The following is a 25,828-nucleotide window of genomic DNA, read 5'->3' as shown; positions in this document are numbered from 1 at the left end:
GACCAAATAAAGTTAGATTCCCCGTCCCAGGGGTCAGTCATTGCAACTGTACCAGACCAACAGGCCATACAGAAAGAGAAAAGCTTCTCTCTTCTGCAGGATTCGACTGCCAACTTTTCACTGGATGCTCTCTAACCGGGATCTTCTGTCTAATGTCAATCTCAGCACATAAAACCGTGAGCTTCTTTATGGGTTGGAAGGAAGAAAACTCTGAGCTTTCATCACGATCATCAAAACCAGCCTCCCCTCTCCATCCAAAGCCCAGCACAGAATCTAGGGCCACGCTATAGATCAAATCTCTAGTTCATCACGTTTATTTCCACAGCATCTATTAACCCATCAGGAGGTAAATAAATCAACAGTTTGATATGTATTGAGTATGAAGTAGAGTTTGCCTCATAAAAAGGTTTGACAGGGAGATTGCTATCTGGCTTTCCAAGGCCTTGTACTAGAAATGGAAGAGCTATCCCTTAGACCTGGAACAGGGTTTGAACCTAAAACGTCCTGTGCTAGAAGTGTGGCCCCCTATTGAGCCCCCTACTGAGCTAAAGGAATACCTCCACTAGCTTGCAACTGCAGTAGGCTGTTATCCCCTTCAGCAGACCAGCCACTAGAGGGAGACAAAGGCCAACACTTTCTTAATGTGTGTTAGACATCGGATAAATGGCTGTTCTGAATGGTGTCATTCTTCCCTCCAGGTCAGTATTGAACCAATATCCCAGTCTGGCCATAGAGGTCACTGTGCCATGTCATTCAGAAGAGACCAAAATCCTGACCACTCACGGTCATTAAAAATGTCATAATACTGCAAAAATAAATGGTATTCTGGCCAAACTCCATCTCAAGTAATTGCATTCTGCTTCCCTAAATCCTCGCTACAGTTTCACAGAGGTATTGTGTTCTTTACTTCCTACCCCATACTGTTGTGCTGTTAAACACAATATTCCACTGTGGTGAAGTAATACCTGTACATCCCCTACCTCCCCCCCAGAGATGATGTGGAAAGGGTGTTCAGATCCTCAGATCTCAAGGTATTACAGAAGTGTGAAGTACCACGGTAAAATTCCGTGTGAGCCTCTGGGTTTCCTTTAGTTAATAGTGGTTATGGTAGCATAACTTCTGGCAGCCTGCTGGACTGAAAACCAATTCTTTCACCCTGCTGCCTCCATGCAACAGCTGGAGATGTTTTCAGAAACTCCATGCCTCCCAATTCAATTAACATATTGGCATCCTACACCTCATCACTCTCAGAGTTCTTATTTATAGCACGTGGGGCCAAATTTCACCCTCTGATGCATGAAAGGAATTGCCATTGACTTCCAACACAGCCACATATATACACCAGAAGATTTTTTGGTCCCCAACTCCACTTCTCGATGCTTGTCTCATCTGTCACAAAAGCAAAATGCTCTTCTTACACGTCCTTTCCCCCCAGTAATGATTAGCCATCAACCCAGACTATAATCAATCACAAGGACATTGTCAACTTACTTGCCATGATTTTAAAACCTTTACCTCCAACCCCACAATTCGCTAGTTAGAGTCACAGTGGGAACACATCACCACGGGCTATTTCCTTATCGAATTCAGTCCCTCACTCACCCACCCACCATGATTCATGTTGAAACTGGATGACTGCCAACACCAAATTTGTTTTGTTAGAAAGAAAAATTGCATGGGATTTTGCAAACGAATTCAGAAAAGAACACTTTGCAATTCTGGAGCACCTTTCATCTGAGGATTTTGGAGCACCAAACAAACATTAACAAAGCCTAAAACCACCCCCAATGAAGCCAAGAGGAATCATTTGACACAAGGGGAAATGGAGGCATGGAGAAGTTAAGTGACTTGCCCAAGTCACAATGAGTCAGTGGCAGAGCCAGGAATAGAGTGGACAAATTATTGGGTTCAACACAGGAGGAAGTGGATGAAATTCTGTGATCTGTGATATACAGGTCAGACTAAATGGTATAATTGTCCCTTCTGGCCTTTGTATCTCTGAGTTCTGACTTCCAAACCACTGCTCCCACCACTAGACCACACAGGCAAGAAACCAAATATGGGACCTCCACATTTATACTCTGTTCCTTCCTACTGTCGGAGTGATCAGAAGTTCTTTGACTTCCAAACTGTGTTAAGTTCAAAGACTGAAAATATACGACCAAATTCTATTTTATTGCCTTTTTTAAACCAAAGAGTCATCTGAAAACAAACCCTCTCCTAGCTCTCAAGACAGCTGTGTAGGCCATTTTCTATATGTGTTGTACAAGGTGAAAGCTTTCGAGGGACAGTTCCCCACAGATGTTAAACATGTAACTTCAGCTGGCTTGTGAAATACTGGCTTCATGCGCTGGCCTCTGACTATGCATTCAAAGGCCACATGGTAACCACAGCCATTACCAATCCATCTGGCTGAGGGCTTAAACAAGTGAAATTACAGTGATGCACTTGCTGTTGGCAGTACAGCTGAGACCTATACAAGGGGGCTTGCCAGTGGGAGTCAAACTTTATCTTATTGCTGCTTTTTACTTTGCACCGTAACTGTCAATGAACTCAAATTCATTTTTGCTTTGCTGTGTGTCACAAGTATCAAAAAACCCCAAACCTCAAAACCACCACCACGAGGATTCTTTCCTGTATTTTAAGCAGGGTATCTGGACACAGTAGCTTACATTTGTCAACACTGGTTTGTTATTGTAGGGTTGCCTCTGAATGCTGAGCTGTACAGCCTGGTTTATTATTGTAGGGTTGCCTCTGAATAGTGAGATTGTGGGACTGAATTTTTTTTTAAATAATCATCACAGAAGCATTTGCTTTGAGGGAACTTAATGGACTTTGCAAACTAAGTTTTTTGCACTTAAAGAGACACCATCAACTTGAAACAAAACAAAACCACAATCCCCTCTGAAAAACTCTGACCTAAATATTTACACCTTAGATTACGCTAAACAAATGAGATCAGAAAATCTCTCTTTTGGCCAGTTTGTTTACTCTGCATTTGCCAGCATTTTATAGCCAGCTTCACTCCTTCCCGGGGGCCAGTTGGGCTCCCTGTCCCAAGCCCCAGCACCGAGGCATTATTCGCCAGCACCTTGGTGGATGAACTCCCTTTCCCAGGCACCAGGAGAGGGCATCTCCAAAGAACTGCAGCTGCAAAACTAACACTGAAGAGGCAAAAGGAAGATGCATTGTGTGTGTGTCAGGAGTATGTTCAATGAGATCGCTCCTCAGCCTGCCCTAAAGACCCTTCTACACATCAGCAGGGGAGCAGTAATCCCTCAGGAAATTAGTCAATTAAAAATAATAATTGAAGTTGATTGTCCCTTTAATAATAAGTCTCTTACAACACCTTCTCCCTCTGCATCTCCTCTGTCCGTGAAACTCAAATTCCGAGGACTGTATTTAATCGTTCCCATACCGCCCAGCAGATACCATGGCACTTGTTCAGACATAAGAGCGCACAGCTGGCTCCGAGACAGCTGCTGCAGATGCTGCTCCTTTTATTCACTCAGTCGAGAGCCTTCAGACAAAAGGCCCCACTGTATTTCAATGCAAAGTAGCCTGGTCACCCAGCTCCGGAAACGTTGCAATAAACCAGAGCAGGGATTGATCCTGAGGGGTGCTGAGCACCTGAATTCCAAGAGGGCTGCCCTGCGAGCTACAAACACTCAGCTCCAGACCCTGGGAAAGCTTTCACTGTGCGCGGGTAGGACCCCGGCCACCATGGCAGCAAGCATGGATTCCCTCATGAGCACCATGGCTGAATTTAGGATACTGGAGGACAGCTCCCAAGCAGGAGGCACAGCGGGGCAGTCTCCCACGCTGACCCTTGTCATCCAGGGGTGTCACCACGCCTGTCCTGGGCAACACTAACGGCAAAGCCGTGAAGACGCTGCCGTGAAGAACGCTCTGGAGATGGTGCTGAAGAGAACAAGAGCAGAGAGAGAACTCTGGGGTCCCGGCAACTCAGCGAATCCTCCACCTTGTTCCACCTGTCAACACACCAAAGGGTCTCACGGAACATGCATGGGGACCAGCAGCTCGGCCTGACTCTGGCTGGATGCTGACTCAGTGCATGGACCCGAGCAAGTCACAAAAGGCCCTAAGCATATTTGGCGTTTAATTCCCACTGAAGCCAATGGGCGTTCGGCATTGAACTGGCTTTGGTGCTTCTCAAAACCCCGCCAGACGTCTATCTGCATCTTTAGGCGCCTAAACACCTTTGACAATGGGCCTAATTTTTCAGAGTTGCTGAGCACCCACCACACCAGTTAAAGCCTGAGAGAGCTTTGCGGGGGCGGGGGGGGGATCAGGACATTTAAACCAAGCTTCCTAATCTGTCTCACCGTTCACTCCCGCTGGGATAACAAAAATGGCTCTCTCTCTGGGGTGCTGCAGAGATGGGCTAGGCCAGGGGTTCTCAAGCTGGGGGTTGGGACCTCTCAGGGGGTTGCAAGGTTATTACATGGGGGGGTCATGAACGGTCAGCCTCCATCCAAAACCCCGCTTTGCCTCCAGCATTTATAATGGTGTTAAATATATTTAAAGTGTTTTTAATTTATCGGGGGGGGGGGGTGTCGCACTCAGAGGCTTGGTGTGTGAAAGGGGTCACCAGTACAAAAGTCTGAGAACAACTGGGCTAGGCTGTGGGTGTCCTGTGCTTTGGAGGTGTCTTGCTATTAGGGCTGGCTCAGCACCCCCCCCAAAGGACATGACCCTACATGGTATTTCATACGCTGATTTGGGGATTCTCCCAAACCGGACAGGCAACACGGAGGGGAGAAAAAGTGGCATTAAACAAAAAAAATCCACGACCACCCATGCAAAAATATCTCAGAGCTGACAATTTACAGCCAGGGTTGGCGCAGTCCCCCAATGTCAGACGACTGGATTCTCTACCCTGCAATGCCGAGATCAGATGCAACTGTGATGTCAGCCCCCAAATCCCAGGCCTTGCTGTGTCGGCATTTGGGTTGGGCCCTGCTATACAAAGAGGAGATTAGGATTTAAAGCAAACAGGGGCGCTGGGACGGGGAGGGACACTTTACAATAATGTTGCTATGCTTAACAACAATCCTTTCACAGAGTGCGTTGGGGATTTGTTTTTTGTCCCGAGCCCGTTGGCTCTGTGACAGGAGAGTATTCGCCTCCATAAGCGTCCCTTTGTTTAATTTCACGCCACCAGACAGCAGGCGGGTTGTGGCGACACGTGATGGTGCAGGCCATGCTCCTTGTAAGCACCATGAATGGGCATCTTACATCAAGGATCTATCATCCAGGTCTCAGGCACTGACCCAACTACCTGCTTTCCTTAATGCCAATTTGGATTGTAAAGCACTTACGTAGATTATTATTTATGAAAGCGCTTAGGGACCAGGCGAGACGGGGACCTCATGGTGCTAGGTGCTGTACTAACAAAGAGATCATCCCGGCCCCCAAAAAGTTTACAATCGAAACAGACAAGACAGATAGTGGGTATGGTAGAGAGCTAAAGCACACAAGCAAAGTGATGATCTGCAAACAGCATGTTGGTGCCACAATTTGGGAGAGGTTTTTTGGTTGTTTTCCACAAAGCATTCAAAACAATAAAAAAAGACGGAAGTAAACATCACGCTTAGCGTTCACTCACTAATCACTGAAATGCACCCACCTCGGAGGAGGAATATAGCACTATTAACAGCTCACAGTAACAGCACACAACAGTTTAGGAAGGAAACAGATGAACATTAAGTTCACCCATCCTGTTGGAAACACAGAAAATTAACATACAATATACCTTACAAATTGCTTATATAACAAATGCAACTTCCCTACAAAAGCTTTTGGTTTAATTATCATATTTTTCCCAGCAGCCAGGTCTGTGGGAGCAGGTGTTTAGACCTGGGTTTTGTCCAAAATAAGCTGATTTTGTGATTCGATGAGAACTAGTAATAACTGCAGAGGGGTGAGGGAAAGGAGACAAAACATCAGACAGACATTCTAGTCTAGTCTATGTAGATCCTTATATCGTGCTCAACTCTGCAATTACATGCTCCTTGGTCTAGTTATCACCAATCTGGTATCAGCTCATAAGGATTGTGTAGCTGCATCACTGAGCAGAGCATCGTATTTTATTACAAAAATAATAAACTGGGAATTTTGACTTAACTTCTCTGAACCAGGTCAAGTGGCAGAAGAGATCGTATTGAGAAGGGATGGGGCTGACCTCACTGGAGTGGAGAGGGCCTGGCTGGTGCTAGCGAGCAACTGAAAATCCTGTTTATTTGCTCAGAGGTCTTTGTGTTGTTGGAAGCAATCTTATTTAAAGGTGGTTATACGGGCAAAGAAATGCTTTTATGAAGAGCTAAATTCGACTACCTGAGCAATCTGCAGCTTTCTGTAGAACAACCCCTTGATTGTCTATCAAGGATATGAAGTTACAGGCATACCATCATCACTGGTTCACCATGCCCTGAATGTAGCTGTTACAGGAGCTGGATCCCCCCAGGATCTCCCTCATTTCAACCCTTATAGGGTTCTCCACCAAGTGCCATTACTGTGATACGATGAGATTGCCTGACTGCTGAACCACACTGGTGGGACAGGGGAAACTGTATGTGTGGACGCGGATGGAGAGCTTGCAGAGATGTGTAAGAGAGTCAGACCCATTCCGTGGATAAATGCGGGGGAGTTCATCGCACCTTCGCCAGCAATCGCAGAGAGAGATTTATCCCTCCACCCCACTCACCGGATTGGTTCGGGTTTCAAGTAGTAATTGAGGGCGGAGACAATAACGCTCTCAGGGAGAGGCGGCTTCCCGACGGCTCTCTGGATGTCTAGGTGAGCGGAGTTGCAGAGGGCATGGACGCCGGTGTCCGTTCGGCTGGAGACGTAGAACTTGATGGGAGTGACGGGTCTGAGATTCTGTGCCGCCCGCTGCAATCCAAGACAAGGGACAGTGAGCAAGGGATTCGCAAGGAGGCATTAGAACACAACGCTGTGGCCTGGTCCCACTGATCTGACCTTTGCTCTGGTAGAACATCAAATCGTACACATTTAATGTGAGCACGTACAGCAAATGAAACTTCCTGCATCAGTTCACCTGCTTCTCCCTTTGAAGCTTCTTTTTTATAGTAACACACCAGAGGAAAGAGAACTCCTCACTCCAAGCCCCCAACACATTCACCATGACTCATGCTAAGTACTGGCCTCCGATCGTTTGAGCAGGAAACAAAACCAGACAGCTCTGTCGCTGGCAAATATTTAATAATGTTTTCCCAGTTCTCATCAAGGTATCCATTCTGCAAGGGGCTGGGGTCCATCAGCTTCCAAGGACAATCAACAGGAGTCCAATTCAGAGGCCTCAGCCCCTTGCAGAAAGCAGACCAGTGGGTGCTTTCGTTTCTTTGAGGCCAACAACAACAAAATACCCAATTTTCAAACATGACGGGGTGATTTTGGGGCCCAGTTTGAGACACGATAAAGGGGTCTGATTTTCAGACAGTGCGGAGTGTTTACCCTCTGAGAATCAGGCTCCTTTAAAAGACATCTTAGGCTGGACACCCAAAGATGGAGACACTCAAAATCCCTAGTCACCGCTGTAGATGCAGGTCGTTGCTTTTCATACAATTGTCATCAGGGAAGAAGGTATCACATACAACAGATGTTAGTCACAATGCTTAATACACAACTGGAAGGTGCCCAGACACTGTGGTGACGAGGATGGTATAAAAACCTAGACAGAATAGAAAATAGAAGAGTAGGTTGGCTGGTTGTTTTGTAAAGTTTGGTCCTGCTTTGAGCAGGGGGTTGGACTAGATGACCTCCTGAGGTCTCTTCCAACCCTGATATTCAATGATTCTAAGGTGACTTCCCCTTTAGGGTGACCCAGATTCTAAATCCAATCTTCCACCAAGATATGGCTGTCCCAGACTTTCCCTAGCCCTGGCTCCTCTCACCGTGCCATACAGCGTGTGATTGGCTGAGCAGAGATGGCATTTAGCAGAGTGGCAGGTCAGGTGGGCAAATCCATTCCTCCCCCTTCTCAGCAACCCTTAAAATGCAAAACGTTGTCTTGTCTCCATCTGTAAGTCACAGCCAAGCCATGACAGCCAGTCGACGCGCCCAGCGTTTAAATGCAACCCAGCAGCTTATCCTGTGATGGGCGAGTAACTGCATTTACAGCCTTTTTCTCATTTGTGGACCCCTCAAATATTTCAAATGGAGGTGCTGACCCCTTTGGAAATCTTAGGCATAGTTTGCGGACACTCAGGGGTCTGCAGACCAGAGGGTGAAAACCACTGGTTGCCCTAGGCCTCCTTACAATGCTATTGACCTTAGCCTGACACACCCCTAAAAGATTATGGAAGCAATTCACTCAAGAGACATCAGCAGCACCGAGAGATGGATCCAGCACCACTGCAGTTTGCCACCAGACTTTAGCAGGTGCAGGGTTCACCCTTTCATTTCCAGTGCAGACACTAGCTGAATAAAATATCTCAAGCCAAAGATTCCTCCCACCCATAAAGGGAGCAATAGGCTTCCATCAGTCATTAAGATCAGAGGAGGGGCCAGCAGATCAGACTAACAGTAACACAGCACCTAGCTCTTGCATTTCATTAGTCTCAGGAATAAATACCCAAGGATCCAGGCACTTCCCCATTAATACGCACGTGTAGCGTTGGAGCTGATGCAAGGACATATACGCAGGGATACTAGTGACGGGATAAACCATACGGACTCAAGTCACACCCTTCTCTTCACTGGTTACACATGTGACTATAACACAGAACTGGGCTGCTCCTGTTTAAATATTCTGCCTTTCTTTCCTAGTGAGAGTCATCTTAGCATTGATGCGATGTCCTGCTAACGCTACTGGGACGTTAGTCCCAGCAAGACTAAAATTAATACGACTGTGGGCAATATATTATTTATAGAGAGAGGATTGTATTTTACTAGAGCCACCATTCTGCCCTTGAATCACACTGCAGCTGTGAAGTGAGATTTTTTTGAGGAGGCAGAGGATGGACAGTTAAAAATTACACCCAATACTACTAAAAATCAGCATTTTTAAACCAAGGGTGGTGGAAGTAATTTAATATCTGCAAGGTTCTGCACCATGGCACAGCTTCCAGAGTGAATTAAACACCTTTTGAAAGGGATTTCAGTTCCCATTCCCCTCCACTCCCCTCCCCAACAGCTGGGTTCCCCTCCCTCGCTTTCCTCCTTTGCCCCATAACAAAGGGCTGGAAAAAAACAAACAGGTGCGATATCACAGCCCCCCTGCTAGGAAAGTAAAGAAAAACTCTGCTAAATGAGTCATTAATGTGGTGTCCTCTAATTAAGAGACTCTATTACAGCTAATTAGGCATGTGTGTGTGTGTGTGTTTGCATGCACACTAGGATGAATTACGTTTTCTTAAAAACCCTAGTGAAGACAGGGCAGGTTTTATTTTAACACGTTAGTGAGTAGGACCCTAGGGTTCACCAGGACTGACTTTACACATTTTAAAACACAACTTGTCCCATATATGCTCGAGTTTTCAAAACACGTTCGCTATCTCGTTGTGCAAATACACCTTTCAGCCTCATGTTCACAGGCCCTTAGAGAGAGACTAAGGCAGTTAGCTGGGGGGGGGAGGGAGGGGAGACATGGATGGAGGGGGAGGGAGAGAGATCAGAAAGATGGGCTGAAAAAGAAATAAAGGAGAAAACCAGATTAATGGCTAGCAATTGGCTCTCACTCCCCTCCCTCTTGAGGAGGCCAAGCAGTGATCTTTATTAGATTTCAATTTGGTACCGAGAGTCAATAAAGTTTTAGCCGCTCACTCGGAAATGCCTTCCAGGCTCTTGCTATTTTAGCACAGAGGATTCTGGACTCTTAGAAACATACCGTGATGAAGCATGGGGAGGAGTGCAAACATGTAACTGAGCTACAGGGGGAAGGCCTGGGAACCAGAACACACCCCACCCGAGGCTTTTTCTCTTCCTAGTCCTTCTCTTTGGCGCTCACATATGGTTACAATTAACAGTGAAAATCTTTATTTATTACCCTTTAGCAGAGAGGAGCAGACAGAAATTAAACAGTTTTCTTTAGCAGACCTTGACATGTGGCCCAGCGACTTATGGTAAAGCTGAAGCTGCATTTAGAGAGCAAACTTGCAGGAAGATGTGTTTGGGTTTAGCAGATTTCGTCAGGCATACGAGAAGCGCAGCGTATCCACACTTGGGGAGCCGGGCTAGAGCATGGGAAACACCCTGCTTGGCTTGGTACGGATTTGCATCTGCTTGGGCTCAGGGGGATCCCCATGCCCAGCCCATCCCTTCTCCAGCCCCTTTCAAACCAGTGTCTGAACGGCACTGCAGTGAGAACCAGGCGCTGAGGTTTGGATCTCACCCCTCGGCCTGGGAGGAGCGCTCTCTTTTTGGAGAATAGAATAGACTGGAAAAGAAGAGTGGACTGTAGGATCCAAGCAGGGCTGGCTGACTGGCACGTGGGGAACAATGAACCCACAGAGACACAGAACTGGACGACGGGGACAAAGAAAAGCTATTTTCACAGCTGCCTCCATCCAGCAGGCATACTTCCCATGCAGAACTCTCTGGAGAGGAAACTGAAGGATCTATGTGCTGAACATTCAAGGAATAACCAACAACAAAACCAGAGCTATTAAAAGCTATTTTCCCTCCAGCCGAGCGGCCACATGGTCTTTAATAGATATTACAAGTGACTCCTGCACCAGATTCCTTTTTTAATAGCTCAGTGAAAAGCACGTCCTAATTAATCTCCCCAATGCGGAGCATTGCTGAACTGCTGACCCCAGTTGTGAGCAACTCACAAATGACCCCTTCACTTATGAGTGTGTGCCATAATTGGACCATCCAGATGTCCTTTGAGCCTATATGCAGCTGGTGGTTTGTTTCCCCCTGATTTCCACAACGCTAATCTGCTAATATCACCTGCACTGAATTATGAAAAGATGCATTATTTACTCTTTAGTAATTTCAGGTAAAAGCCTGATAATAAAATAAAAACACTTTGGACCCGCCCAGTGCTTTTCAGAGGAACTCACCCCGGCATTACTGATATTAATTAAGCCTCCCAAATATCTCCCCTGGGTATGATCTCAGAGATCCAAATGAGGAAACTGAGGAAGAAGGATTAAGCAACTTGCCCAAGGTCACCCAGCAAGTGGCTGGTACAGCTGGGACTGGAGTCTAGGATTGAGGAGTCTCCCATCAGTTGTGCTGTTTTCACACCAGGGTAACTTTGCTGACTTGCATGGACTTACTCCTGATCACTCCAGTGTAAGTAAGAGGAGGATCAGGCCTTAGTAGTCCCCAGGGGCTGGTTCTTAGCCCATACTGCATCCAAGCATCCTCACCTTAGCTGATGTTCATTTCTGAGTGCTCTGCCATTTGATGGCTTGGCACAGGCCAGAGGTGCCTCATTTACCTAAATCCAGTCAATTTTCTATTTGACTTTACTTTCTGGTGTGCGTTCTCTCCAGCCAACAGTATTCCTTGAGCTGGGATACACATCCAAGGATTTCACTTTACCCTGAATTCCTGCCTACGCTGTGATGCATGAAAAGAACCACTTGCAGGTAGCTGGGCTGTTCTTCTGACAGGTCATTTGCTAAGCGCTTCCACATTTAGAACAGCATGAAAATGTCTGCTCTTAAGTGCCAGAATTATATCCTGAAGGGACAGGAAACAGGAATCCCTGCTAGGTTCAGCAGGATCCAGAGAAGAAGGACAGAGTCTTGCAGAACCAGGGAAATCTCTGTGTGCAGAAGAGGAGACAGAGAGACATCACCTGCAGTGCTGCATCCTATAGAAAGACCTGATTTTCAGCTCTCTGACCCCGGTCCAATTGCCCTTTAAAGGTTAAAACAGACCGTGAGGGTGTCTCTACACAGCCCAGGGAAGCAAGCGCTCCCAGCCTGTCTTCAGAGACTCAGGCTAGCAGGACATGGCTTTAAAGTTGGGGCTTGGGCTGGAGATGGGAGGGGCTAACTGGCTACAGACACAAAGAAGGGGGCCCACTCAATAAGTTTGAGAACCGGTGAGCTAGGGAAAGTAGTTAGAAAAACTCCACGGTAAGCTTGTTACATGAGGTCTCACCTCTAACCCTGACATCAGAAGTCACCTAACCACGATACGTGCCTAACTGTGATGCTGTATGTACTGAACATCACAGAGACAGCAGAAACTCTGGCTGCAGGGTCAAATTCTATCAGCTACGACGGTGCAACTCTCCTGATTCCAGTGATGTTACACTGGGGCAAGCCCTGCAAAAACAACACTGAGCACCTACCCTGCAGGCCCCTTCAGCGCTTTGCAAACTAATGACATCCATGTGAGATCGGAGAATAGCATTCATCCCCTGGGGAACACGCTGACGGTGAAGTGACCTGCCCAAAGCCAGACAGAGAATGAATGGCAGCACCCTGAGTAGAATCTGAGCTTCCTGAATCTTGCTCTGTGCTCTAACCACTGGACAATGCTTCCTCTCTGACTGTGCCGGGTTAGAGAGACGGGAAATGGATGCTTTCAAATGGGTTTTAAAAGGTCAAAAGAGAAGTACAAGGGCAAACTGCATGCGGAAGCGAATTTCATCCATACAGCACCAAATGTGCAGAGACCCAATATAGGCAGTATGTGCTGCATTGGCTCACGGCCGCCTCCTGAAGTATCAGGGTACATTTTAAAATTAGGGGGCCTGATCCTCTTCTGGTATCTATTAGCAGCCTCATAGACTTAGACAATGCGACACCGATTCACACCAGCTGAGGATCTGGCCCAGTACTTAGTGTGATAGATGCAAGTTCTTGTGGCAACAAGGAGAATACAGTAGAGACATTCACTAGGCCTGGAAGAATGGGTCTAAAAGCCCGTCACCCACATTGCTGGAAGAGCAATCCAACGCAAACAGGGACAACAGATGACTCATTCCTGGGTCTACCTTCTTTTCTTTGGAGTTTGTTCTGAAACAGCCTCACGCGGTCCTGGGCTGCTCTGTTCCCCGCCCCCCCCCCTTGCATGGAAAATAGTATCTGGATATAGCACAAAGCTGCTGGCCAAAGCAGAGCTTTGTGCAAAAAGATTTGTTCTGGGCAGTGTTCATCAGCACGATGGGAAACAGCACACTCGGGAGACGATTCAAACCAAACAGCAAGCACCACAGTGCACGTAAGTCCAGGGAGAAAAATACAACGAAGAAGCAACGAACAACAGCTCAGGGCTTGGGGCTCTGTTTTCTTGGGGGTGTATAAATTGGATTTGCATTTATTGCATTTTAGAGGCGATCAAACTGGGTGCAGTTTACTAGCTGCAACGCTAAATGGGCTTGATCCTGCAAATCCTAACAGTGCTTCCTTATGCAAGTAATCCCACTGAAGTCCAGGTGCCCACTTGCATGAGTAACAGCTACTCATTTGGGTATGGGGGATTAAAAGGCTCAGGCTCGACACTGGAGGTTTGTCCCTCTAAACTGCACTTATAGTGGGGTTACCTGTGTGTAAGGGCTACAGCATCAGGTCCTATATATCTTGCCAATATTAATAAAGAAACAACAAGAGACATGGCCAAGCCACAGTGTTCAGATCTAGATCCAAACTCTAGAGAAGTCGGGGGGATGCTTAGATCTGGGTTCTTGGTTTGCACCCATCCCTAGAAATGATGTGAGTTTTTAAGGGTTGCAGGCTAAATAAATATTCACCAAGAAAGAAAGTTTTAATCTCCTGGGGGGAAAAAAGCCAAACATATTAAATAATCATCTATCACTGTATGCTTAGTCTGCAAAATTGATATTTCTCTCTGTTTCATGCAGGTGGTCTCTGAACACTAACAAATCTGTGGGTACAGGATTGTCACTATGGTGCATGCCATGACCACTTGTGAACTTCATGGTGACAGTGGGGATAGAATCAAAACCTCCTGCTCCAAAGGACCAGTCCCCAGCTACTTGAGCTGAAGGAGAATCTCAGTTAGCAGTACAGGATCTATGGCACACAGTTGAGCAATTCTGATTCCATCCAGGAGAGGGCAGTTTACATTAACATGTCTATGTGGTGCTCTCTAGAAGAGCACTTCTCCACCATCCAGCCCCGAAGGAGTCTAAGGCACAGTTTGGCAACCTAAAAGCGCCTACGTGCACAATGTAGGCTCTAAGATAGCTCTCCCAATGCATGGGGCTATTTTAGCTGGAGCCGCAGATGTTCGATTGTCCCCCAGCTTGTGAGATTTTTCCCAGACCTCCCCCAGGTCTATCAAGAGCTATAGCCATCCTCCGCAAAAGCTCCAGATGAGTCTTAGAATCATCCCGAGGTGGAGAAATAGGATCTGACACAATTTCCTCCTCTGGAGACGAGGAAGAAGATGCCAGCGGAACCAGGGGCTGGTCTAGTTCCTTCTCCTCTTGCAGCTGCTCATGAAAGGAAACCCTACTCTGCTTGGTATCACCACTACGGTGCTTGTGGTGACAAGTCTCCTGATGCCCGGCAGATGGAGCCAGCTGAGATGGCTGCAGGGATGCTCTTGCCTTGGCTGGGTGGGGGAGGGGAGATGACCCCAAGGTTCCAAAAGGGCCACGGGTACAGCCCTGGACCCAGCTATGCCTAGCCCAGAGGTCCCTCTTGTAGGCTTCCTGCTGGGGTGGAATCCAGGGCGGGCAGGTGACCTCTCTCTCCTGATGGGGTTGGAGTACATAGGAACCCACTTCAGAGTTCAAAGAGTATGAAGCTTCTTCTCGAGAGCTAAGCGGCGCCGTACCCATCAGTGCCGGAGAAGACCATCAAAAACAAGCATGGCAAATACACAGATGCATCGTCTTCCAAGGAACATTGCACCAGTCTGTCAGAGTGACCACGAGTGATGGCATCACACCAGGCATGGTGCAGTCAAGTTCCCAGATCTGGCTCAATCCTACAAATCCATGACTCTCTGGGCAGCCCTCCAGAAGGCCCAGGTAGGATCAGGGCATGTTGATGGAAGTTCGAGAGCACAGTGTGCTGGGTTATTTTTGTCCATAGGGGTTGGGGTACATAGGAACCCACTTCAGAGTCCAATGAGTATGAAGCTTCTTCTCGAGAAGCGGCCGGCCTCGAAACCCGGAGAGCGCAGCACATCTCCGGTACCAGTCCCAAGCTGGGTGCCAGAACCACACAAAACAAGTTTTTTCCCTTAACAAACTAGCTAGCTACTAAAAGGACACTCACAATACCCGGGTACTAGATACAGGTATTGACAAAAGCCTTGCAGAAGCAAGGACAGGGAGCGCCAACAACCATCACAGGCAGAAGGACTGAAGGAGACCTGGGGTGGCTCAGCCCTTTATGCCTGCACCATGTGCACGAGACAGAAAAGGGCACTCGGGCCGCCCTGACCAGTGCTGCTAAGGGTAAAAACTCTCCGATAACTGTGTATTGGAACACACCAACACCTACAGTGGAACAGACATGTGCAATCGCTCGAAGAAGAACAAGTCTTTCGGAGTTCAAGGTTGCAAGAAGGTGAAGCAAAGGGGACAAATTCCTACAGACTCCAGAAGTTTTCCATTAATGTTCCTTTAAGACATCCCATGTGGTTCTCATAAATGCAACCCGACTCAGCAGTGCCCGACATCAATCCAACCACATGAAAGGAACGAGCATATCCACGAATTGGCCAGTGTGCAGCTGAGGAGATCAAAATGCCGATGCCATGAAATGACAATCTAACTTTTTCTCCCCCCTCTTTTTTTTTTTTTTTTAATTGCCCATTCTACCCATTTGCTTGTTAAAACAAAAAGCTGCTCGCTCAAATGTTGCAAAACAACTGCTGAGCTCATCCAAAGCCCCAAGCATGGGACAGGGAGGGAAAACAGTGCTATACTGTGCCGAGGATGGGTAAATGGGATACACAGCCTTCTGGACTCTCTATCTTTCAAGCGCCATGTAACATTTACGCAGCATTCCAGATACAGTCTCTGGAGATGGTGCTTTATAAATCAATGAGCAATATGAATAAATGTTGCCGAGATCCCCAATTAGAGTTATGATTCTTAGCCGCTAGGCAGGACTTTCCCTCCATAAATCTCAGAGCTCTTGGCCAAAGGATGTGAGAAATCATTATCCTCATTTTACTACCCAAGGCGCTAAGATTAGGTGACTTGCTCAAGGTCGTGCAGCAGGTGGGTGGCAAAGCGGAGTATAAAACCTGAGTCTCCCAATTCCCAGACCAGTGCCCCCGCCATCAGACGGCGTTAACTCCCACCACCAGAATTGCAGATAGCCCTCGGCTACCACAGCAGTGAGTGCCGAATGAATGCCAACACAGACCATGAAAAACAAGCATGGCAAATACACAGACGCATAGTCTTCTAAGGAACATTGCACCAGTCAGTCAGAGTGACCGCGAGTGATGGCATCACACCGGGCATGGTGCAATCAAGTTCCTAGATCTGGCTCAATCCTATAAATCCATGATTCTCTGGGGCAGCCCTCCAGAAGGCCCAGGTACGATTAGGGCATGCACCCCTTTGCACATTGATGGAAGTTTGAGAGCAGTGTGCTGGGTTGTTTTTGTCCATTGCAACAACCTGGCTGAAAAGTTCGCTACGCCGCTTTTGGGCATGATGAACGACCAAAGGAAGGCCAGATCGTTGCACACAAACCACTTTATACTCAGCGTATATGGAATACCCCTCAGCGCTCCAAGTCTGCCTGAGGAGTGTCCGGATTTGTGACCCATCTAGCAATGCAGGTAGTATGCAGGTTTGATAGATCCTGAACTTTGTCTCAGCACAAAGATGGTTTAGCATCTATAAGGAAGACACGCACTTCATGCCGGGTTCATGTTCGCCAAAGAACATCCAGTTTGCTGCAACCATTTGAACCCTGCTTACAGTCGAGGTAGGTGAACTCCTCACTGCTCTCCACAGAATACCCCGCTCCGAGTCTATGGACCTTGGCCTGCTGCTATGAGATGTTCAATCGCACAGCCGCAGGGGGTATCGAGGAGAGGTTGGTGGGCAAATATGTGACCTTCAAATGGTGTGTGTCCCGAGGCTAGAGAGGATAAAGCAGCACCTGCTTGCTGCTGGGCTCATGATAAGTAATCAATTCCAGTGCTGAGTAATAACAAGATCATATGGGCATACAGGTTGTATATTACATAAGAGATCTCCAGCCTGAGCTGTTGTGTGTGGCATTACCTTCAGATTCAATTTTTATGGTCAGATCTCCTCCCAAACAACCACCCACAATGCCCTTTTGCTCCCTCTGTCCTCTCAATTTCACACCCTTTCTACTGCTCCTTATGCCTGGAACTCTCTGTAAAACAAGGGAACCCGCTGCTCTAACAACAATAAATAGAGAGGGGCGGGGGGGGGGAAACGGACAAAAACCAGGGAGTGGCGGAAAGGGGAGCAGGGAGGAGAGAAGAGTAAGCAACATTTTCCCCCAAAACAGCTTTTGTCCAGTTCTTTGTGAAACTACAAACTTCATCCTAATTTCAACATTTTTAATAAGTTGACCAGCACTAAAGTTAGTTGAACAAAAAACTATTTTTTTGCAAAAATTTCAACCTTTTCTGCAGTTTTTTTTAAATTTTGTAATTGCACCAAATTTTTTAAAAAGTCAACCAGTTCCAAAAAAACCCCACACTGCCACCAAATTCAGAACACGTGCCTCAAACAGTCCGTTGAGCTATCTAGCCCAAAGCACCTTCGATTTGTCTATATGCTGGAACCATCTGACTACTTCTGAGGGCATTCTGTGCCAAAAAATTAAAAATTCTGTGCACAATATTTTAAAATTATGCAAAATTTATCGGTCAAATAAACGTGGAGGCTCCAGCATGGCACTGGAGAGCACAGGCCACTGGCTGCACAGAAGTGGGAGATCACTGCACAGCTCCCCCCTGGGGACAGACTCAGCCATGAGGCTGCACCCAACCCTGACACAGCGCAAGGGCTGGGCCTGCCCCAGAAACACCCCAGTGCCCTGCCCCTCAGTGCCAGATACATCCAGGTGTGCGCGGGCTCAGCCCGGCAGGATCCAAGTGTGGAGGGGCTTAGTGTAGGAGGATCCAGATGTGGATTGAGAGGGTTCTGTGTGGGGCCGTCTGAGTGTGGGTGGCTCAGTGAGGGATCCAGGTGAGTTGGGGTTCTGGATGCACAGGGGCTTGTTGGGGGGGTCTGGGTGCGGGGGGCTCAATGGGGGAGGTCTGAGTGTGGGGGGGATAGAGCTCGGCAGTGGGTCTGGGGGGTCCCATGGGGGGGACAGATGCTGGGGGAGTGGGGCTCAGTGGGGTGGCGATCCAGGTGCAGCCGGTTGGGGCTCATCGGGGTGGTCCAAGTGCAGGGGAGTGGGGCTCCTCAGGGGGGTTCTGGGTGCGGCAGGTGTGAGGCTCAGCGGGAGGGTCTGGGTATGAGGGGGTCTGGATGCAGGGTGGTCGGGCGAGAAGCTCCCTGCGCAGTGATCCCTCCCTCTGCAGGTGAGGAGCAGTGGGTACAGGAAGCGAGGGAGAGGAGGAGGAGTTTGCAACCCAGCCCCGGATGCCAGGCAGGGGAAGAGGAAGTCCTGCCCTCCCCAGCCCAGCCAGGACTATCAGCTGAGCCTGGCACCAGCCGGGTCTTCCCCAGTCCCTCCCCCTGCCCTACAGCGATTTCTCTCTCTGCCAGCTGCCGCGGGCACCCGAAACATACTGCTGGGGAAGGTCGCATGACCACTCTTGTGGCTTCCCTTTGCTTCCCCATCAGAAAGTCATTTTTCTGTGGGGAAGCAAAGAAATCTGCAGGGAACATAAATTCTGCACATGCACAGTGGTGCATAATTCCCCCAGGAGTAATCTGACCCATCACTGACATGCAGGTGCCTCTGACCACTCTGAAAAACGGCAGCTGTTTAGGAGCACATAGAAACACAGCACAACAGTTTGGCCGGGAAGCAAAGAATACTGCATGGTAGCTGAAGCTCCAAGAGTCTTTTTTTTTTTAGGTAGGCATTGCTTAACCTGGCTTGAATTTAACTCTGACGTCAAGGTCCACAATTCTACCCATGCAAAATGGGAAGAGTGATCTTTGAATGGCCACAAGTCATTCTTTTCAGCGACCATAAACGTTTACCATCTCGTCTTAAAAGGACAGCACCTCCAAAAGTGCATCACCACCTGACACCATGTTGGGGCACCGATGCAGTGCTAAGGGTTCGCACCATCTATTGAACTGCACACAGCCCTATCCTGCACACACCTCCCAAACATGCCCTGCTTTTCCTCTTCGGAGGAGTGGGTAAGAGCTAAGACTATCCCAGAGACAAGCACACCGTCCTTAAAACCCATAGGGATGATAAGAAAACATGCTGCTCTAAGAATACTATGCTCAGATCCTAATGTGAGGGGAGACATCATATAGAACCTAGATGTGCTAGAATAAAACGTATGGTTTAATCTCTGCTCCTGGCAAGCATAAACCCAGCCCAGAAACATGCCAGGGGATAATCTTTCCAGAAGTAAAGCTTATGAGAACCATACATCATTTCTGTTGCTTCAGAAGTGACTAGAAACAGTCGTGCGAGAGTCTCATTCTGGATAGCAAGCACAGTCCACTGCAGCACAAGGTGGCTGGACTGTAACCTCTCTGACAGCTCAAATCTCATCTCTTACATAAACAGGCATGTGTTTCACTTTAGCTTATAACTTACCCCGACTGCAAGAAGTAAATTAAGACAGCAGAGTCTCCTTTTAATTACAGCCACTCGTGGGGACATGGGAATCACCAGCAGTGTTCAGAGATGTGCCGCTCAATACAGAATTGTAATTAACTTAGCATTACATTACAAAAATGCCTAGATGTGCAGAGCATTCATTCTGTAACCTGTACTAGTGACCCACTTTCTACTGGCTGACATAAGAATGGGTCTTTTTTCACTGCTACTGCACAGTTAGGGCCCAATCCTGTTAACAACTGATACAGAGAGAAGTCCTGACCACCTTGGGAGGTCTCCTGGAAATTAATGGAACAACTCAGGTGCTACTCACGGTGTTTGTACGATCAAACCCATATGCAGTGTATTAAAAGGGATGCTTTCAGATTAGAAATCATTTAAAACCCCCGCAAGGTTTCTTTATGTGTGTTTATAGTTATATCAGAGCATTAAAACTGGAGAGAAATGTTAACGGCAAATTTCCTTCTTACATTTTTGCATTTCTTGTCATCTTGACAATGAAAACGAACCAGTCAATTTCACTTTTATTTACATGCAGCGTTGCTGTAGCTGTATTAATCCTAGGATATTAGAAAGACCAGGTGAGTGAGGTAAAATCTTTTATTAGACTAACATCTGTTGATGCGAGAGAGAAGCTTTTGCATTTACACAGCAAAAAACTCTATGTAAGCTTGAAAGCTTCTCTCTTTCACCCACAGAAGTTGGGCCAGTAAGAGATATTACCTCTCCCTCCTTGTCTCACCTTTGTTTACAGTTACTAGTCAATTTCACCTTTGGGTGTCACACACTAACACAATGCTGTCATGTTTGGATTGCAGTTCTGCAGGGGAATGTTTAGCTTAAAAAACAAAAACTGTTTCCACTGGAATTTTCAGAACCATTTCTACTGGTCTTAAGTTTTATGAAAAGTTGTTCTTACAAGCCCAGCTTTTGGTTCCAGTTTGACCAGGCAGAGAAGAAGACTGTCTTGTGGTTAAGGCCCTGTATCGAGACTCAGGGACTCGAAATTCAATTCTATCCTCTGCAACAGACTCCCTGTGTGACCGTGGGCAAGTCTCATAAACCCAGATTATCAGGTGTTTAGGAACCTAACTCCCATTGAAATCCATGAAGGTTAGGTACTTAAATACCTTTGAGGATTCGTTCCTTAATTTCTCTGGGCCTCAGCTTCCCATCTGTAAAGTGGGGAAAACACCACTTCGGCACAGGTGTTTTGCAGGGATAAATTACCAACGTTTGTGAGGTACAGTGAGGGGAGCTATGTAAGTACACAGGCAGACACACAGGATCGCTTTTAATAGATCTACCAGGAAGAATCCAACTCAGTACCAAGTCTCTACAATTTGAAGCCATTTGGTTTTGCTTGTGTAGAAACTGAGAGATTGTCGCTACCTGTCAATTAGTGGGAGGAGAGAGGTAAGAATCCACTGCTAATTAAACATTTCTGATGGCTTTGCTTAGATAGGACAGTCATATGACCCTCTGGAGAGGAATGCACTTCAACAACATAAGGGTGATTAGCAAAATTCTTCTACATCAGACAAAATTCCTGCACATTAGACAAGTCATCTAAGAACCAGATGTTCCCAACAGAAATTACAGAAAACTAACGGCTGAGTGACAGTGCTGCCCCCTTTGAGACAATAATGACCATGAGGAACACACATTAAGATTAAACCAGTCATTCATGATTGCATCTCTGGGACAACAGGCGAAGTGCACCATTCTTACGGGTGTCTACACTCAAATTAAGCACAAATCATTAATTTTAATGTACCATGGTAATAACTGAGTTTTTGTTAATAGCAAAAAGCTATTCAATGCACCGCTTTGGAACACAGCAAAACTTCTGGCATGTGGCGCCAGTTTAACAAATGCATTTGCAGGCTTTGGAAATAACAATGCTTTGCATCCATACAAGGATCTGAGAATGTTTTACCAACATCCTCCCAGTAAAACTCTCATGCCCCTGGGAGGAAAGTGTTTCAATACCTCTTTCATCAGACGGGAAAACTGGGCACAGAAAAAGCTGGATGACTGCCACAAGGTCCTGTAGTAAGCCAGGTTTTGTCTACACACAAACTTTCACCCATTTGGTTAAACTGGTTTAGCTAATCCAGCGCTACATGGACACCAGTTTAACATCAAATCTCAAGGGAAACCAGCACAATACTGCCTTTAGACAAGTGCCTGTCCACGCAGAGCAGCTTGCAGGACTGGCCCCCACATCCCCTCAAAAAACAAAGAAAAGGCATGAAAAACTTGCCCTGGATCAAATCCTTAACAATACCACTGAATTGCTGGGTGACCTTGGGCAAGACACTTCACCCCCTGTGCTTCTGTTTCCCCATCTTTAAAAAGGGGATAATAATACTGAACTCTTTTGTAAAGAGCTTTGAGATCTACAGACTAAAAGTGCTGTACAAGGAGCCAGGTATTATTATTATTCTAAGTGGTCAGTTACAAGGACAAGTGTTCCCCCTTATAACATCTGTAGTTCCACAATGCAACCTTAGCTTTTCAGTTTCTGTCAGTGCCACCCCAAGTACCTACCTCCAAGTAATTCTGGACGCCGAGCACAGGCTGATCAGTCAATGTCTCCATGACACCACTGCAGAGCAAAAGAAAGACAACAGTTCTTAGCAATGGTCAGTAAACGCCAACCTTCAGCCGATGGCTAAACATAGGATGGAACATCACACTTAGGCTGAGTACCTGGGCTACAGCAAAATAAGGATCGTCAGCTTCTTTGTCAAGTGACCGACTGTGATTGAGATCCAGCGAATTCTTTATATAAAACTTAACTAAGGATCAAATGCTACCTTTCACCTATTTTAGATAGGCTGCCATTGACTTTAATGGGCTTCGAATCAGGCACCAATTCTGTACACAGAAGTAAAATTATATCCGTTTTCCTTCCACTATATGCTGCTAATTTAGTCAGGCCCTCATTTAGCAAAGCAATTAAGCACATGGTTATGTCCCATTGACTTCAAGGGCTGTTAAGTGTTGTACTGTATTGAGGCCACACGAATAGGAATCAAAGTTTTACAAAGACTTCTTAACAATTCACGTAGGATGGAGTTTGCGGCTTCTAGCTATAGTAATTGTCCCATTAATAATAATGGCCTAATCTGATTATAGGCAAAGAACAATATTTAAGCCACAGATGCAGACACGAATTTATGACTATGGTTTCAACAACAGAGGACATTTGCATATCTTATTTCAGTTATTCCTTCTCTAGTCTCCTTTCATTGTCTGCCTAATAGAAGGTCTCGCCGAGAGTTAGAGACTCACTCAAGGGGAAAAAAAGAAAAGCAAAATAATGCAATCTCAGCTGTCAAAATGTATTACGTGGCATATCTAACATTCAAACTCTCCCCTCAAAAATTAAATGGCCCCTTTACTGCGTCTAAAGACAAGCTTATCTGCCTTGGTTCTCTCTGCATCGTTCAAGAACGAAGGGAAACGGTCACATTCAGCACTTCACATTTTTAAAAGCTTTAATTTATTTATTTTACTTTGCAAAAAGGTTTGAGACTGCAGAAATCACAATCCACCCTTTCTCCTCGTTCCCTAGCCAGGCCCTCATCCCACCTACATAGGAACTGCCACATCAAGGATCTGTCCTTAGCTACTGAGATTTCCTCCTCTTTGGTCTTCCTGCTTTTCCCCCCTTGCTCCCCCATCCTGTCCACACAAAATACTGCCCAAAGTCACCTTGCTTCCTCCCACAATGTTCTGATCACATCACTCCCCTCTCTGAATCTCACCCAATTTTCCCTCTAGTCTTCCATATCATGTTCAAGCTACCTGTCCTCACCTTTAAGCCTCTACAAAACCCCATCCTCAGCTACTTTTCCCTCCTACCGCTTATGTTTCTCCTAAATTGCCCTCATAACAGTTCCTTGAGATCCTTCTCCTGCTCTGACCTTCAAGAGCCAGGGTCACAGTGCACAGGCCACCCTTGCTAAGTGTCTGGAAGGCCCCCAGCTGGAGCAATTGCACATCAGTCAAAATTAATGATAACGACAAGCCCACTGAAGTTCTGGGGACGATTTGCACAAGGTAAAGGCTTTCAGGATAAGGTCCCAACCCCGCAGATGCTATTGCGAGTGAGCAGCGTGACTGAACGTAACCTCACACGTGCGAACATGCATTTGCAGTCCTTGAGCTTCAGCTCAGAAACTTCTTGAGGCAGGGACCTTGTGCAGCACTGAGAAAACCGAGAGCCCTGCAATAAATAACTCTACTCAGTGTAGTAAACAGGGGACAAACCTAGGGGTCATTCTAACAGTCACTGACCTTCACACGAGTGATTCTGATTCTCGCATTAGAGACAAAGTAGAAACGACAGCCTGAAAGTTATAAACATTAAGGTCTTGTCTACACTAGAAAGGGTTTGCCTGTAGCTAATGCTGGCAAAAGAGTTTGTTTATAGTGTATACCAGTTCCCCAAACAAAATCAACCATACCAGCAAAAAGGAGGTTTCTGCTGACCGACACTGGAGCTTCTGCTGGCATACCTCTTATTGTCACACTCCTACCCACCAAAGCTAGGCCCGCAAAAACTTTGAGGCCAAGTGACTTTGCTATAAGTCCCAACTTACAAACTTCAGGGGGGTTGCCGTGTTAGTCTGTATCCACAAAAACAACAAGGAGTCCACTGACACCTTAAAAACTAACAGATTTATTTGGTCATAAGCTTTTGTGGGTAAAAAAAGCCCCACATCTTCTGATGCAATCTACAAACTGTTCTTCGTGGTGCAAAGTCAACCCCCACGGGGCTCCTTGCTGGACCAGAGCCTCAGGCCAAAATACCTCCAGGGATTCAAATGAAGTTACTTTGCATTTACACCTGTCCGAGCTGGCTCTTTCGTCTATCTTCCAAGGATAGACATGAGTTGTCGGCCCGTCCCCCATCACTCCAGTTGGGCTTTGAGGGAGGAAGGAACCAGGACAACATTTCCCCCACCCCAAACGATTTGCCCTCGTTCCAGTTTCTAATCCCCAGTAGATGTATTCCTATGCATTCAATAACGGGATTAATATTTACCAAAAATACAAGGAATTATTTACCTTGGAGACTGGTGTGTAGTTTCCTTGCCTCCCCCCCCCCCCCCCTTTATGGTGACCAGACAGGAAGTGTGAAAAACTGGGACACTTCCCCCTCCACCCCACCCAGGGGCTGGGGTTATAGTTGCGCACAGAAAACAAATCCCCTAATATGAGGGCATCTGGCTGTCTTCCACCCCACGCTAAGAATGCCCAGATCCCGGATTCGTTTTCCCCACCCCACCCCACCCCACCCCACCCCCCGGAAGGGCAAACCACCACCACGCCACCTACCTATAGTTAGTCCCAAAGTACTGAAAGAAAACTAAGTACCGAGTTTTGGGGGAATGCATCTCTGTTTGCAAAGGCTTTAATTTAAAAGCTCTGCTTTCCGTTCAGGCTCGCGTAGCAGCTGTTACCACCACCCCCCGGATTGAAATGCGCTCAGCAGCACAGCCCCGCGCCCCATTGCCGCTCCGCGGGCATGAAACCCCTGCCCGGCTTTTGCGGGGAAACCTGCGAGCTCAGAGCGAGCCTCCTCTTCGCCCGGGGGATCGGGACTGCAGCTCCGGCAACCAGCCTCGGCACAGGCCGCTGGAGCAGCGGCCCGCTCTGCCCGGGGACGCCCCGCAATGAATCGCCCCCCCCCCGCCAGTCTCGCTGCCGCGCCGCGCGCCCCTTGCAAGGGGGGGGGTTTCCAGGCACGCGGTTTGCAGGCGGCGCCCGGGGAGCCCCAGGGGCGCACGTGCCCAGGAGGCAGCGAGCTTCCAGGGGGCCTAAAGAGCTCGCTGGCGCCGCCGGCCGCTTGCAGCTTTGGGCAAGCCAGAGCCACCCCCTTCCCCGAGCAAGGGGAGGAGCTTTAGACTCAGTTGCAATCCGCGGTAGGGAGCGAGGTAAAGTTTTGCCTTTGGTATAAAACGTGTAATGGCTTTGTAATTTTTTTTTTTTTTAAATCTATTTTTTAAAGGTCGAGCGAGGTTCATCCTTTAAAGGGTCTCGCCTGCCCCGGCCTGTAGCTTTTGTGCATTTAAAAATGCTCCCTTTCCTTGCTGAAATTCCTTATTTTACTTGCTTGGGAA

At 47.2% G+C, this 25,828-nt stretch overlaps 1 protein-coding gene across 4 annotated transcripts in view; it reads right to left on the bottom strand.

The window, feature by feature from the left end:
- PUSL1 (pseudouridine synthase like 1) overlaps positions 1-25,577 on the bottom strand; it is a 65,571-nt gene extending 39,994 nt beyond the window's left edge. Inside the window, exons 1-3 of one of the 4 annotated variants that reach the window (XM_084651974.1) lie at positions 25,044-25,577; positions 22,245-22,302; positions 6,728-6,915 (exon numbers count right to left, since the gene is read on the bottom strand). In XM_084651974.1, the coding sequence (XP_084508100.1) occupies positions 6,728-6,915; positions 22,245-22,302; positions 25,044-25,102 (305 nt within the window). In that variant the 5' untranslated portion in view covers positions 25,103-25,577. Of the gene's footprint in view, positions 1-6,727; positions 6,916-22,244; positions 22,303-24,773; positions 24,819-25,043 lie in introns of those variants that run through there. The other 3 variants (XM_084651975.1, XM_084651976.1, XM_084651977.1) reach the window with 3 other exon arrangements.
- Positions 25,578-25,828: the final 251 nt, after the last annotated feature.

Source organism: Lepidochelys olivacea (assembly GCF_965140295.1).
Source record: "Lepidochelys olivacea isolate rLepOli2 genome assembly, chromosome: 18".
NCBI lineage: Eukaryota > Metazoa > Chordata > Testudines > Cheloniidae > Lepidochelys > Lepidochelys olivacea.
Note: the sequence above shows the minus strand (reverse complement) of the source record. Positions and strands in the feature narration are given on the sequence as shown.